A 14,728-nucleotide genomic window follows, 5' to 3' on the forward strand; every position below is an offset into this window, starting at 1 on the left:
TAGGGGTGGGGCCTCCAACGGAGACGGGAGCCAGAGGAAAGGAGTGGGCCCGGGGGCGAGGAGGAGGCGGCCTCTCGAAGACCACCTCGTCACCTTGCCTCAGCCCAGCCGCCCGGCGCGGGCGCTCAGACTGTAGCTCCGGGCCGCTTTCCCCACCTTGGCTCGCACACGCTTCCTCCGCTTGCTCGAACCGGGCGGAATCAGGCGCCGCTGGGTCCCGCCCTCCCAGGCCGAGGTGGCCCCGGGGCCGGGGGCACCAGGAGGACCCCGGGCACCCCGAGGTCCGGCCCTCGGCGCCTTCCCTTCGCGGGGGTGGGCGCTGCCTTCCCGGTAGGGGCCACGTGGCCCTGGCCGGGCGGGGGGCTCGGCCCTCCCCTCGCCGGCCGGGTGACTCAGGCCGCAGCTGTTCCCGCGTCACATGAGGGAGGCAGGCGGCCACTGGGCGGAGGAGGCGGCGGGGGAGGGGGCTGCGGCTGGAGGCCGGGGCGGGGCCGCGCGGCGGGCGGGGCCGCAGCCGGGGGGGCGCTGCTAGAGAGCCCCTGGACCGCGGCTGGAGAGGAGCGCACAGCCTCGGGGAGCCCAGGTGAGGCCGCGGGGCGCACGGGCGGCCTCGGTCTGGGTGGGAGGTCGCGGGCAGCGTCCTCCGCTGGGGCCCGCCCCGGGTCCCCGAAGATCCGCCGCGCTCCCGAGGCCCTCGCAACTTTGCAACTTTGCAAAGTTCCGGAGGCCCGGGCGGGGTTAGGTGGGGGGCCGGCTGCGCTTGTGTTTTGGGGGAGGTCAGAGCTCCGGAGAAGGCGGCTGGGGCGGGCGGTGGTTCGCGCTTGGGCCGAGGACCGTTTGTAGCGGCTGGCTGGGTGGGGAAGGGGTGTTGGCCGCTGGGGGGCTGGCGGGCCGAGGGTGGGCGTCGGGCTCCGGCTTCGGTCGGCGCCCTGGGATCGGGCCCGGGAGGCGGCGGGGCGGGTCCGGGCTTCGCGGCGGTCGCCCCCACCCCTCTCCAGCCCGGGAGAAGAGGGGGCTGGGAGACGTGGATCTGACCGCGGGTTTCCGGGTGGGAGGGGCCGGGAATGGGGGCAGCGCAGGGAAGGCCTCGAGGGCCGGCAGGGAGCACGGAAACCGAGGTCCTCCCGCGGCCGGTTCTTATCCCCCTGCGCTCCCCTCTGCCCCAGGCCCGGCAGCCATGGCGGTGGAAGGAGGAATGAAATGTGTCAAGTTCTTGCTCTACGTTCTGCTGCTGGCCTTCTGCGTGAGTGGGAAGGGAGACGATGGGGACGCGCTGGCAGGGTGCGGGGAGACCTGGATCCGGAGTGGTGAGGGCTTGAGCGGCCGAGAATGAAGGCAGCTGGAGACCAGATGCGGGAGGAGAGCCCGAGGAACAGGCCGAAGACAGCATGGCCACCCCACCCCCTCCAGCTTTCGGGGTCCTCTGAGGCTTGTTTGGACCAAGAACGGACAGCGTGGGTGCGCAGCACCCTCCCCCTCTCCCCTTCTGGCCCTTCCTGTCTGGTGACCCAACCACTTGTGATACCGGGCAATGGGGCAACCAGCCAACGGCCGGCCTGATGGCTATCGCCGTGGGGCTTCCCTCTCCTCCCCACCCTCCCCTCCGCTCTCCCTTACCCCTCACTCCTTTCCAGTCCCTCATCCCTCATCACTCCTCTCAGCTGCTTGGGGGTGGGGAAGGGCTCTGCCCACCTCAGTTTGCTCCTGTCCTGGGCTCCTGGCTTCAGAGGCTGCTCTTTGTCCAGGGAGGGGCACACCACTCCTGCCTCTTTTTCTTCTCCCTTCTCCTCCCTGGCCTAGTGGGCCTGAGGAAGCCTAGTCACAGCTGATGAGGATGGGGCGGGCTCTGGAAGACAGTGAGAGGGCAGTTCTGGGAGCCCTTGAGGCCCATAGGAAGCACCACTCTAGGTGAGGAGTATGTGCCCTGGGGTCAGGGCTTTCTGGGAACTTCTCTTTTGGCATTTGATCAAACTGTGGGGCCAGTATGGGTCATCCTCTTCCCCTGCAGTCAAGTTTCCTGGAGGTGTGAGAATCTGCCTCTCTGGGATGGGGCTCCGGCCGTGTCCTGGGTGTATCTGCTGCCCTCCACCACGGAGGACTGACGGGTTGTGGGTCTGGCCTCACCCCGACCTGCCCTCCTCACAGGCCTGTGCAGTGGGGCTGATCGCTGTGGGTGTAGGGGCCCAGCTGGTCCTGAGTCAGACCATCACCCAGGGGGCCACGCCTGGCTCCCTGTTGCCGGTGGTCATCATCGCAGTCGGTGCCTTCCTCTTCCTGGTGGCCTTTGTGGGCTGCTGTGGGGCCTGCAAGGAGAACTACTGTCTTATGATCACGGTGAGCTGGGTGTGGGGCCAGCACGGGGGTCCAGGGCTGTGGGGAGGGTGTCCACGGAGGGGGCTCACGAGGTGAAGTGAGGAAAACCTTTATGAGTGAGCTAGAGGCTGGTTGGGCCACGGCAGGCCACTCTCACCAAGACTCCAAACCTGACCCCGGTCCACCGTGCCCGCAGTTTGCCATCTTCCTGTCACTCATCATGCTGGTGGAGGTGGCCGCAGCCATTGCTGGCTATGTGTTTAGAGACAAGGTAAGCCGGGGAACAGGGGAGGGCCCTACCTCAGAGGTCTGGCTGCTCTGGGATGTGTGTGCCCTGAAGTTTGACCTCAACAATGCTCCTTCCTCTTCCCAGGTGATGTTAGAATTTAATAAGGACTTCCGGCAGCAGATGCAGAATTATCGGAAAGACAACCGCACGACTTCGGCCCTGGACAAGATGCAGGAAGATGTGAGTGAGGTTGCTGGGAGCAGGGGTAGTGGGGGAAGAAGATTCTTACCTTCACATTGAAGGTGGAGGTTCACGTAATAACCTACTCGCTATTTCTCTTCTCCCGCAGTTTAAATGCTGTGGGGCAGCTAACTACACGGACTGGGAGAACGTCCCTAGCGTGCCCAAGGGCCAAGTCCCTGACTCCTGTTGCATCAATGTCACAAAGGACTGTGGGGTTTCTTTCCAAGTGAAGAACATCTACCCTGAGGTAGGGAAGAAGCTGAGATAGCAGGGGACTTGGGAAACCTGGGGAAGATTTCAAGGGTTGAGAGAGGGACCAGGGATGGATGTGGAGAGGGTTGGGGCCCTGGGATGGGAGGGGATCTGGGAGTGCTAGGGATGGGGGGAAAGGTACAGAGAGTAGGGGAGAGCCAGAGGGACCAGGGAAGGTGGGTGGGAAGTTTCTGATGATGTTCTTGCCTTGTGTGCCCGCTACCCTTCAGGGCTGTGTGGAGAAGATTGGGGGCTGGCTGAGGAGAAATGTGCTGGTGGTGGCCGCAGCAGCCCTGGGCATTGCCTTTGTGGAGGTGAGCGGCGCCCCTGGGACTCATTCTGGGGCATCTGGGCAATAGGGGCAGTGGGAGGAGGGTGCTGCGGAAGTCCTGGCCTGGGGACGGGGGCCCTGGTTGTGTTTGGGGTCTCTTGGGTGGGCCTGGGATACTTTGCCTTTCTGACTCCTCTCCACCGCTCTATCTTTACTTTTAGGTACTGGGAATTGTCTTTGCCTGCTGCCTCGTGAAGAGTATCCGAAGTGGCTATGAAGTGATGTAGAGGGTCTGGTCTCTTCAGCCCCCTCATCTAAGGGAGTGGGGTAGTACACCAGGTTTTTCAATTAAACGGATTATTTTTTCAGACTGAAAAAAATAGTCTGTTTGTCTTGAAGAGTGATAACTTTAGCCTTTCCTTCTCCTCACCCGTGTTCCTGTCCTCTGGGATCTTGTTCTGTGTGCACCTTGGGAAGGAAGGCGTATTTTGGGGGGGTGTTTGGGAAAGGCGGGTTTTGCTGAAGGCGCTGGTGGGGCTTGCAGTGGAAGTGGGGATCTGGAGGAGGATGGGGCCCACTGCGCTCCCTGTCTCCTATTCCTGTACTGCCAGGTACAGTGCTGCAAGGTTCATGAAGCCATGTCCTGCAAAAGTCCAAGGGATTCCCCACAAAGGCCCTACCCGGGAGAGGCCAGCCCAAATCTACCATGGACATCTCTTCCTTGGTGTTCTGCCCGCCTCTGAGGGCCTAGCAACTCCCTCCCAACAAAGGGGACCTGGCTCCTTTTAGGGTGGTGGTAAGTTGCTATGACACCTTTGTGGCCAATACCATCCTTCTTGACTCAGATAAGAGGACAATTTAGGGGTTCCTGGGTGGCTCGATCGGTTGAGTGTCCGACTCTTGGCTGACTCAGGTCATGATCACAGGGTCATGAGATCAAGCCCCATGTCGGGCTCCCCGCTCAGTGGGGAGTGAGATTCTCTCCCTCTGCCCCTCCCCTCGCTCGCATGGTCTCTCTCAAATAAATAAATCTGTAAAAAAGAGGGGGCGCCTGGGTAGCTCAGTCAGTTAAATGTCCTGCCTTTGGCTCAGGTCATCATCTCAGGGTCCTGGGATTGAGCCACACATCAGGCTCCCTGCTCTGTGGGGAACCTGCTTCTCCCTCTTCCTCTGCCTCCTCCCCCAACTCGCGCTCTAGCCCAAATAAACAAACTCTTTAAAAAAAAAAAATAAATAAAGAGAGGGGACAATTTAAGTGGGTATTACCTTTTTTCCCCATGGAACCCACCCAGCCTGGTCCTGACCCCTCTTCACTACCTTCCCTCCCTCCCAAGAAAAATAGGTTATGGCCCTTTGTACTCTGAACACCGAACTGCACCTTTACTCTTAGTAGAAAAGAAAGGAAACGTCCAACAGTGCCCTCTGGTGGCCATTCCAGGTACAGCTTCAAAGAGCACCGATGCGCCCAGTGGTTGCTAGTGGTTTTGCAGGTACTCAACAGGCCAGGTACCCTGGGCATTAAGTCAGCCTAGGGGGTAGCACTTAAATGGGGTCAGTCTCCCACTGGACAACTTCATTTCTGCCCACCTACAGTGTTTTGTTGTTTGTTTAACAAGACACATTTATTGAGTGCTTATTTTGTGCCAGGCATCAGGCAGTACCAGGGTGGGGGCAGAAACAATGTCTTGCCAGAAGGCTGGATTCAGCAGACTGCCTGGGCGGGCTTGGGAAGGACCCAGGTGAGCACAGCATCCACCAGGCTGGCTGGCAGGTAGGAGGCTGGCAGCCAGAGCAGCTTGGCGTCCCAGCCTGGGCTGTAACGGGTTCTGGGGTAACGAGCAGTCAGGGCATGCTCCAGGCACCTGCTCACCTTGGTCAGGTCCGTGTCACAGATCAGGTTCATGATGCGCCGCTGCACTTCCAAGTCTGCATCCCAGGAGGTGGTTGTAATCAGTGTCCCTTCCCACTCCAGCCCATGCCAGGCCCTGTCTTCTGGGTTCTGGAGCTGGTCCCCAGCAAAGGTCAGAGGGACCCTTAGTCCCTCCCCAGTTTGGCAAGTGGGCAGGTTCCATGTGGCCTGGGTGTTCTTCTGTGGCACCCCATTCACCCTCACGTCCTCCCAGCAGGCTGGTGTAGGACAGGCCTTTCTGGCACTCTCCTTTCCCCTCGGATGCCCGTGTGGGCCCAGATACTCACATTTGGTGAGGAAGGCCTCCCCATAGCGGGCCTGTGTGGCGGGAGGTAGCCGTGCCCAGCACTCCTGCAGGGTCTCCTCCAAACACTTGAGATTTGTCACAGAGGTTCGGAAGAAGCCAGGCTCCACGATGGAGACTCGGACCCCAAAATGAGCCACATCCCGCCTGGATGGGGATAGAGGGAGGTTTCTGGCTTCTTGCCTTTATAGGAAAGGGATCTCAGGGACTTGGGTGTGGGGGCTAAAATGGGCAAGTTATCACAGGCCGGGAACCGGGGTATTGAAGGTAAAGGGGATCCCTGCTGTCCTGAGATGGGGTAAGTGGGCCGTGTATTTTTGAGGTTTGTTTTCCTTTGTAGTCTAAGATCTAGAACAGGGGTGAGTAAACTTCTTAAAGGGCCAGACAGTAAATATTTTTGGCAATACAGGCCTAAAAATAAATGATATCAGTCAGGTAGGTACTTACATAACCATTTATAATGTAACCATTTAAAATGTAAACACCAGGGGCGACTGGGTGGCTCAGTCGGCTGGGCATTCGACTCTTATTTTGGCTTGGGTGGTGATCTTGGGGTCATGGGATTGAGCCTTGCGGTAGTGGGGAATCTGCTTGAGATTCTCTCTCCTCCCTCTGCCCCTCCCCCCATGCACGTGCATGCACTCTCTCTCAAATAAATACTCTTTTAAAAAAATAATAAAATGTAAACATACCATTATTAGCTGGTAGGCAATTGGCCAGATTTGGCCTAAGAACCAGTTTGCCAACTCCTGACCTAGAACTACCCCATTCCCTAGGTCCCACAGCATAGGGTTTAGTCCTGGGTGCTGGACATGAAGGGTGTAGACTGGTATTTGCTGGGCAGACTGCAGACACACAACTAACCTCCTTGACACAGATGCAGAAATCCAAGTATAAAGTATGTGTTCCATGATGCTGATTGGAAAATTAAAGGACCAAGGGATAGGTACAAAAGTATATGAAATTCTTTCCTGAGTGATGGTGAAGAAGGCAGGCTTCCTATAGAAGGTGGGCTGGCTGGGGGCACGTGTACTGCTCAAAATTCAGGCCCTGATCCCCTGTGGTACTTGCTGAGTGTCCTTTGTGCTCTCATGGGACTTTGAACATTATTAATTTTTTTTAATTTCTTTTTTTTTTTTAAAGATTTTATTTAGGGCGCCTGGGTGGCTCAGTTGGTTAAGCGACTGCTTTCGGCTCAGGTCATGATCCTGGAGTCCCGGGATCAAGTCCCGCATCGGGCTCCCTGCTCAGCGGGGAGTCTGCTTCTCCCTCTGACCCTCCCCTCTCTCATGTGCTCTCTCTCTCTCATTCTGTCTCAAATAAATAAATAAAATCTTAAAAAAAAAAAAGATTTTATTTATTTGACAGAGAGAGAGGGAACACAAGCAGGGGGAGTGGGAGAGGGAGAAGCAGACTCCCCGCTGAGCAGGGAGCCTGATGCGGGGCTCGATCCCAGGACCCTGGGATCATGACCTGAGCTGAAGGCAGACAGGCGCCCCCAATTTTTTTTTTTTTTTTAAAGATTTTATTTATTTGAGAGAGAGAGTGAGCACTAGAGAGAGCAAGCATGAGTGGGAAGCAGAGGGAGAGGGAGAAACAGACTGCCTGCTGAGCAGGGAGCCCGACACGGGGCTTGAGCCCAGGACCCTGGGATCATGACCTGAGCCAAAGGCAGATGCTTAACCTACTGAACCACCCAGGCGCCCCTGAACATTACTGTTTAAATATGAAGGGCAGGAGAACATAAAGATGAGGGGCAGGCAGACCTGGGGGTAAGTCCCACTGCTTCCACTAACTAGTTGTGTGGTCTTGGGTAAGTTATGTTACCCTGTGGATATTAATGCCTATCCCTTAGAGGGCTGCTGGGAGAAACAGAGGAGAAAATGTTCTGTCAAGGTACTAGCTCATCACAAGTAGTAGTTACTAATACTACTACTAGGAGCAACAGTTAGTTGAGCCCTAAACTGTCTCCTCTTCAGGATCCCCCCATGCTGGGTTTTAGTCATCTCTGCAGGGCAGCCCAGGGCTCTGCACCCCTCACCTCAGGCTGTCAGAGAAGGCCTCCAGGCCAAACTTGGAGACACAGTAGCCCCCACCATTGGCCGCCAGGCGACCCAGGACACTGGTGATGTTGACCACCCGGCCCCGGGCCTGCTGCAGCAGGGGCAGCAGGGCAAGGGTGATGCCGATGGGACCGAGTGTATTCACATTCAGCACCCGCTGGAAATCATTCTGTGTGAGCCACGGTGTGGGCCCAATGATCCCGGCCACACCAGCATTATTCACCAGACCAAAAAGCCCTGTGGAGAGATGAGACAGATACCACAGGGTAGGTAAGGCATTCCGACGCGCTCTCTCCCGATCATTGCTTCTTCCCCACGCAGTCCCTCCCGCTTCCCGCTGCCCCTGTGAGTGAGCACCCCGCATCATGGTCCCAGTGGCCCCGGCACTACTCACCTGCTTCCCCAACATGTGTTTCCACCCACTTGGCTGCCCGCTGGACACTCTGGGGATCCGTGACATCCAGCAGGGTGGTGTGGAGGCAGGAGGAGGCCACCCGCTCTAGGTCCTCTGCCCCTGCGGGGGTCAGGCAGCCGGCCAGGACTCGGAAGCCTCTCTGGTCCAGTCTCAGGGCCAGAAGCCGCCCGAAGCCTGAGTCACAGCCGGTGATGAAGACGAAAGCATCGCTGGCGGGCAGGCTCTGCTGGTCCCTGAGTGACCACAGCACTGCCCAGAGCAAGACTCCCAGCAGCAGAGGCAGCCACATGGCCAGAGCCCAAGAGACCGGCAGGTGGCAGCCGAGGCTGCGCAGGAAAACTTGTCTAGTTTACTCTGGCTCTTAAACCCTTGCCCCTAACCTCCTCCCTAGCTAGAAGTCTGGTCTGAGCAGATTGAGAAATTATCTGCTTGGCAGGTAACTGGCAAACGCTGGCTCACCTAAGCAAAGCAAAGATCCAGGCAGACCCTGTATCTGCGGCCACCTCACCTAAAGCCGGATGAGTCGGGGCCGGGGCACAGGAGCAGAGGAATCTGCTTGGCTTTCACCTCTCCTGCTAAGCCAGCGGCATCTGAATTCCCTACATGTAAACTGGGCCTTATTTTTGGAAACATGTCCAGGGCAAAGAGCACTTCAGTCCTGTTGGCCCCAAACTTCTCACCGCATCTCTGAACCTGTTTTCTATTCTACCAGTGGGGCCAGCACCCGCCATGGCTCAGCTGGGAGCTGTGGAGGGTCAAGGGCGATCGTGTGTGAGGAAGCACATGAAAAGCTTCCGGCTTGGACTCATCAACATGTGCGAGCCTAGGAGAGCCCCCCCAGAGTACCCAGCTCCCGGGCCCCTGCTTACCTCCTCTGGGGAAAGCTAGCAGGTAGCACAGTGCCTGAAGCGCCTTCTTTTGCTCCGTTTGAGAGACTTTGCTCCGTTTGAGAGACTTTGCTCCCAGTCTTTCCAGGCTCCCACACTAGCTACAGCTAATGCCAAACTCCACAGCGGGTAGCCTGGGTCCCGGAAGTATTAAGTGTGTGTGTGGGGGGAGGGGCTGGGAGGAGGAGCCAGGGAAGCTGGAGGCCCCCAGTCAAAGCCAAAGCTTGGCACAGGCCAGGCGTGCCCAGGCCCCCTTCTCGGCTGTCTTTTCCAGCCAGGGTGCCTGATCACCTCTGTCCTGGACTACCAGGAGGAGGGATATGTCAAGGATGGGCAGCTGCCCCTCTCTGTTGGTGACCTTGGACCTGCCACTCCCCCTCCTTCCAAGTCCCCAAGCGCCCCCATGCCCAAGAATTAATCTCCAACCTGGTCCGGACTCATGACACTGCTTAGCACCAGGCTGGGAGAGGCCCCGAGCACGTGGAGAGGCAGAGAGCCAAAGCCGGGACCAAGCCTGCTCTGTGTCATATTTCTCCTCTGCAGGAAACTGAAGTCCTGAGTTAGGAAGCTTGGGGCAGGCACAACTAACCTTCTCTGGGGAGGTGTGGGAAACTTCCGCCCTCTGCTTATGCAACATGCACCAGCACCAGGCCCAAAGAGGAAAGGGGGGTGGGACAGTAAGAGGACGCTGGTTCCACCCTTTACCCAAAAGGTAACTGTCACTTAGGGAAACAGTCTTTGAATCTTCCACTCCTACCCACCACGCTGGGCTAGTAGCTCTTTGAAACATACGACGAGAAATGGAGGCTTGTGTTTTATTCTTGGCCTGTCAGCTTCCCCCATGGGGGAAGGAGGAAGGGTGGCGTGGAGGGAAGGGAAGAGGGGCTAGGAGGGGGCAGACTGCAGCTGCCCTTTGTACACATATTCCAGTGCGGTGGCAATGGTGCGCATGTCCAGCTCGATGCTCCGAGCCCAGTTCTCCACATCCCCGATTTCCTGGGAAGGGGAGGAGGTGGGAGGCTGGGAATCAGGGTGCGTAGAGTGTGGCAGGCAGGGACACCTCCATCCATCCCCTAGAAAGGGCTTTGCTTGAACCCACCAACTACTTTTCTCTCTCTAGCTTCTCTGAGACTGGGGCCATAGATACCATCTCTGGGACCATCCCCATTTCCTTTTTAACCTGAGGCCTGAGCTGACCTGACTGGAGGCAGTCAATAGGGTCCCAGTGATGTAGGGAGTGTGGCCCACCTTGAGTGCCTGATTGAAGTTCTCCACCATCCCGATCCACTGGCCTGTTTGCTTGGCAAACTGGGCAGCCTGGACCTGTAGGGTCTTCACCTCATGGTCCAGCTTTCTCTGGTTCATGTAGGCCTGGGCCACACTAGAGGTTGGAAGAGGGATGAGATCACCTCACCCAGCTGGTGGGGACTGGTCTCCAGGACTAATATTCCACTGCAAGGGTGGGAGGGCAGCCAGCAGCCAGACTGGGGAAAACCTCATGATTTTGGCCATTCTTGGATGTGATGCAAATGACTACCATTCATGCAAATGAACCAGCTTCTTCCTCCCACTCCCAGCATTCCCAGGAGAGCCTAGCTGGGAGCTGACTGAAAACTTACCATCTCCTACCCCGCAAAGGAATTCCTAAAGCTGGGTGAGAGAAGGGAGGATTAACCTGGAGGGAATATCCCTGGGGAAGAAGCTGGGAGGGTAGCGGGGGCTCAGAGAAGCTGGGAAAATCCAGCAGCAGGGACACATCTGGCCGTGCTTGGAAGCCCAGGGATCTGTGCAAGAAGTTGGGAAGGGAAATTGAGCCCCTCCCTGAATCTGGGGTGGGATGGGAGAGCAGCCCCCCTCCCCAGGAACTCAGGGTCAAGAGAAGATATCCCAAGGGCTTCTTCTTGGCTCTCAGTCTCTCTCCCAACCCTTCTCCTTTCGCCCACACAGATGGAGGAACACACACACACACACACACACACAATCTCTCTCTCTCTCTCACCCTTTCTTCCTTCTGCTCTGGGCAGTTTTTTCCTCCTCAATCAAGATTGGCTGCAGTTACCATTAATGCCAAGAAGTTGCTATCACCAAACCCCTGCTCTGCCCCCCTTCCCCCAATCTCCCCATCCCACAACAACTGTTCTCTCCCATTGGCTGGTGAGTCTTTCACTCCCCATCCTAAAGCTCTAGGTCATCTGGGAGACTCCATATCCGGTGCCCACCCCCCACTGGAATCTGTGGGGGCTGGAGGGGGCAAGGGGTTGAGGTGGGTGGAGAGAATGGGAAGGACACCTGACAGGGGCTGAGATAGACTAAGCTTTTGTTTTCCTTTCCAGGGAACAAGAGGACCCGTGGGCAGCAACACAAAACCCTTTCTAATCTGGCTTTGGCTTAGCTGTCCTCTAAGCTGGAAGAGGGGTGGCCGCTAGCAAAGGAAGAGCAGAGGGAGAAGTCTGGGCCAGTCTCACAGCAGAGCCCAAGAGGCGCCAATGTGGGAGGGAGAAAAGGGGGCAGACCTTGTCCTTTCTCTTTGGGAGACAGCTTGGCCATAGTGGGGGGGGGGTAGTGTAGGAGCTGAAACAGTAATAGCAGGGGGGCTCCCAATGCTTTAAGAGAGTCGCCTGGCAGTTCCTAAAATCCTAGTTCTTCCTGTTGACCTCCCACTTTCACATTGAGTGAAGGGAGAAGTCTGGAGGGGAGGGAGATCAGAGGCCCCAACCCCGGCCTCCTTGTCCCCTAATCTTCCCCAGAGATGAGTAATGAAGATGACAGTCCCTGTATGGCTCATTTGGGTGACTCAGTCTCTGGATTCACAACCAAGTTATTCTACTTGTCCTGGGGTGGAAGGCATCATACTGCCCCCTTTCTTCTAATCATCATCTCAGCACTCTTCTGGGTCACTCAGGGTCAAGAGACAATATTCTTTGCTCCTTCCCAAGTCTTTGGTTGTTGCTGGCATTCTCCTATAGGTGGTCTCTGGACCCGGAAGGAAGGGACGAGATGGCCTGGCTCTGCTATAGCTCGTAGCATAGGTTCTGCCCTCACCCTCACCAGCTGTGCCATCTCTCTCCTGTCAGCTGCTCCCCAGGCCTGCCAGAGGGTGGGAGGTAGAGAAGGAGAGGGTGGCAAGTTTCGGGGAAGGGAGGTGCTTGCCCTCCTGCTGAGGCAACAGCTGCACTTGGAGGGGTGAAGGGAAGTGGGCAGATGGCATCAAGCTGTGAGCACCAGGGAGGTTACTGTGGGGAGGGGGGACTCTGGCCGCTTCTCCAACCACTGCAGCTGCTCCTCCTTGTGCAACGTTAGGGGTCAGAGCTGACTCAAGCCTCTCCCCATGAAGTTAAGCTGGCGGAGGGGAGGGGAGGGAATGAAGGGAGGGAATGAATGGAACACCTCACCCCCTCAACAGCAATCTGAGGTCTGGACCTTGTCAATGCCTAACTTGTGTGTGTGTGTGGAGGGGCGGGGGGTGGGTGCTGATGGGGAGTTCATACCCCACATTGAGGTGATCCACCAAAGCTTCTGTCAGGCAGGTCGCTGCAGTGATAGCCTCTCGCCTCCTCTTCTCTGGGGATGGGAGGATAGGGATTGGAGCGGAGACTCGGTTTTCTGAAGGGTGCTAAAGGGTCGCCACCCATTAATTACTACTCCGCTAGGTGCGGGAACATCTCAACTAATCTTACAGTGCCGGAGTTGAAAAGGACCTTGCAAAACATAAAGCAAGCCTTTTCATTTTATTGTTTTTCAAAATTTTTATAAAAAAAATTTTTTTTTCCGAATTCTTTTCATTTTAGAGGTGGGTTAACTGGTACTCTGGGAACGGAAGCGACTCGCCCAGGGGCGCCAACGAGTCAGTGGCAGCCGCCCAGGACTCCAGACCCCGGCACTATTTTCCCACTATCTTGGCTTGAGGAACGGTAACTCCCGGATTCCCAGGCCAGATCCTCGAAGGGCCCCACCCCCATTTCCGTCGTTTCAGGCCTCCAAGACTCTCATCTCAGTCGGGCCCCAACACCCGGGTCCCTCAGGAGCGTCCCTTCCCACTTTCGGGCCGAGAGGCTCCCTGGGCCAATCGGCACAGCGCTGTTCCACGCGCAGGGGCGGGGCGAGGATGCGGGGAGACGGAGCGTGGGGGGCATTAGGGGGAGGGGGCGGCTCGCAGTGTTGCCAAAGGGACCAGAGCCCGTTGGCAAGGAAACGGGATTTCCAAAAAAGCGCCCCCGCCCCCTCCCCGCAGCCCGCGCCCACCAGCCCGCGTCCTTCCCTGCATCTGGGCCGTTACTCGAGGTCCAGGCTCCGGGCTGAGGCTAGGCCGCGGCGGGAGAGAAAACGGCGGACGGGGACGATCGGCTCACCCTGCAGCTCCTTGCGTTCGTTCTGCTTGGCCTGGTGTTCTTTCAGCAGGCGGGACAGCATGGTCGCGGCGGGCTGGGGGCTGGGGGCTGGGCGCGCCAGGCCCCCTCCGACCGCAGAAGCTGGAATCCGCAGCGCGGCTCCCGCGGGGCCCGGGTCACGTGACCGCAATGTCACGTGAGGCCGGGACCGCCCCCTTTTGAGCCCGGGGGTGGAGGGTGTAGAAGATCTTGGCTTTGAACCGAGGGACTAGGAGAGGGTTGGGGGCAAATGAGCTCTGGTGTTTTGCGGGGGCTCCCTTTTTTGTGAGTGTTGGAAGTTTTCTTTAGTACGCGTATCGCGGAGCCCGTTTTGATCGTCTCCTTTGGATCTCAGGGCTCCCGGGAGGGTCGGTACTGCCGGGCTGTGCATCATTGTTCCATTACTGGGGGAGCAGAGGCTCCCTGGACTCATTGGAATTCTTTTCCTTCCCTCGCCTTTCCGTCCTGGCAGCTCTGGTCGCTTCTCCGTTGATTCTCAGCACCCTCCCTCTGGGAGGGAATGCTTTCCTCTCTTTTCCCGCCCCTTCGCTTCTCACCACCCTGCCAAGATCCCTCAGCTCTGGTGATCACTGTAGAGAAGAAGCATTTTCGGCATTTCAAGCGGCCTCTTAGGGAGCTTTGCTAATTTGGCTGGCTATGTGTGGTGAATGTATAATGCCATCTCTGTCCTTTTGTGGTCAGGGAATGCGAACCCTTTCAGTCTTACCAGAAGAGTAAGTCCTGCTGTCACAGTAAAAGGTAAATCATATAACACCTCTCTCAACTAAAGAGAAATGCTTCCGGGATTAACTCCAACAAGAAAAAATTATAAATATCACCATCATGTTCTTGATATTGCCATCGTTTCTCTTGGTGCACCACGCACTAACATGCTCAGTGTCTCCGGGCAAGTTGCTTATGCTCTGGATTTTGGTTTTCTCCCTAGGAAAATAAGGGGATTGGATTAAATCAGTAGTTCTCAGCCCTGGCTAAACATTAGAACCACCTGGGGAAGTTTTTAAAAATGCTCTGGCCCTAGACTGAGTAAGTAGATCTCTAAGGAGTGGAACCCAAGCATAAGTATTTTTTAAAAAGTTGTTCATCTGATTCTAGTATGCATGGGACGTTGGGAATCACTGGACTAAACCATATCTAAGGCTGTTTCCAACTTTGGCATTCTCTCCTTTTGTGATTCAGTTACATAGTAGAAAATTGGCTTCACGATGTATACTTACAGGGGAAGAGAAATAGGTGCTGATTTAGAATAAAACAGTCTTGAATTTCCTGAGAAAGAGTTGAGGATTACTGATTGATTGAGTCATTCAGCTATTTGCAGAGCAGCATCTTAAGTCCTGGGAGGTGTGCAACAGTGAAAGGATTAGTGAATGAAATGGTTAAGTGGTAGCATGAAGCAGAGCGGTAAATGCCACCAAGATAAAAATTCTGAATAAAAATGTTGGATACTGCATATGTAT

The 14,728-nt window shown here is 56.6% G+C and overlaps 3 protein-coding genes across 3 annotated transcripts; 1 reads left to right on the forward strand and 2 right to left on the reverse strand.

The window, feature by feature from the left end:
- Positions 1-437: 437 nt before the first annotated feature.
- On the forward strand, positions 438-3,688 carry CD63 (CD63 molecule). Its single transcript, XM_045873251.3, has 8 exons — positions 438-583; positions 1,167-1,243; positions 2,146-2,334; positions 2,510-2,584; positions 2,687-2,782; positions 2,892-3,032; positions 3,268-3,351; positions 3,530-3,688. The coding sequence occupies exons 2-8, from the start codon at positions 1,178-1,180 to the stop codon at positions 3,593-3,595; spliced, it is 717 nt and encodes a 238-aa protein (XP_045729207.1). The 5' UTR covers positions 438-583; positions 1,167-1,177; the 3' UTR covers positions 3,596-3,688.
- Positions 2,236-9,543, reverse strand: RDH5 (retinol dehydrogenase 5). Its single transcript, XM_045873252.3, has 5 exons — positions 8,869-9,543; positions 7,979-8,325; positions 7,563-7,821; positions 5,505-5,668; positions 2,236-5,234 (listed from the first exon to the last, which is right to left on the reverse strand). The coding sequence occupies exons 2-5, from the start codon at positions 8,286-8,288 to the stop codon at positions 5,011-5,013; spliced, it is 957 nt and encodes a 318-aa protein (XP_045729208.1). The 5' UTR covers positions 8,289-8,325; positions 8,869-9,543; the 3' UTR covers positions 2,236-5,010.
- A 144-nt stretch (positions 9,544-9,687) lies between these two features.
- Positions 9,688-13,380, reverse strand: BLOC1S1 (biogenesis of lysosomal organelles complex 1 subunit 1). Its single transcript, XM_045873253.3, has 4 exons — positions 13,236-13,380; positions 12,375-12,447; positions 10,135-10,267; positions 9,688-9,882 (listed from the first exon to the last, which is right to left on the reverse strand). The coding sequence occupies exons 1-4, from the start codon at positions 13,294-13,296 to the stop codon at positions 9,772-9,774; spliced, it is 378 nt and encodes a 125-aa protein (XP_045729209.1). The 5' UTR covers positions 13,297-13,380; the 3' UTR covers positions 9,688-9,771.
- Between the last annotated feature and the right edge of the window lie 1,348 nt (positions 13,381-14,728).

Source organism: Mirounga angustirostris, unplaced genomic scaffold (assembly GCF_029215605.1).
Source record: "Mirounga angustirostris isolate CCGP_5_RB_7025 unplaced genomic scaffold, mMirAng1.0.hap1 SCAF_5, whole genome shotgun sequence".
Lineage (NCBI taxonomy): Eukaryota > Metazoa > Chordata > Mammalia > Carnivora > Phocidae > Mirounga > Mirounga angustirostris.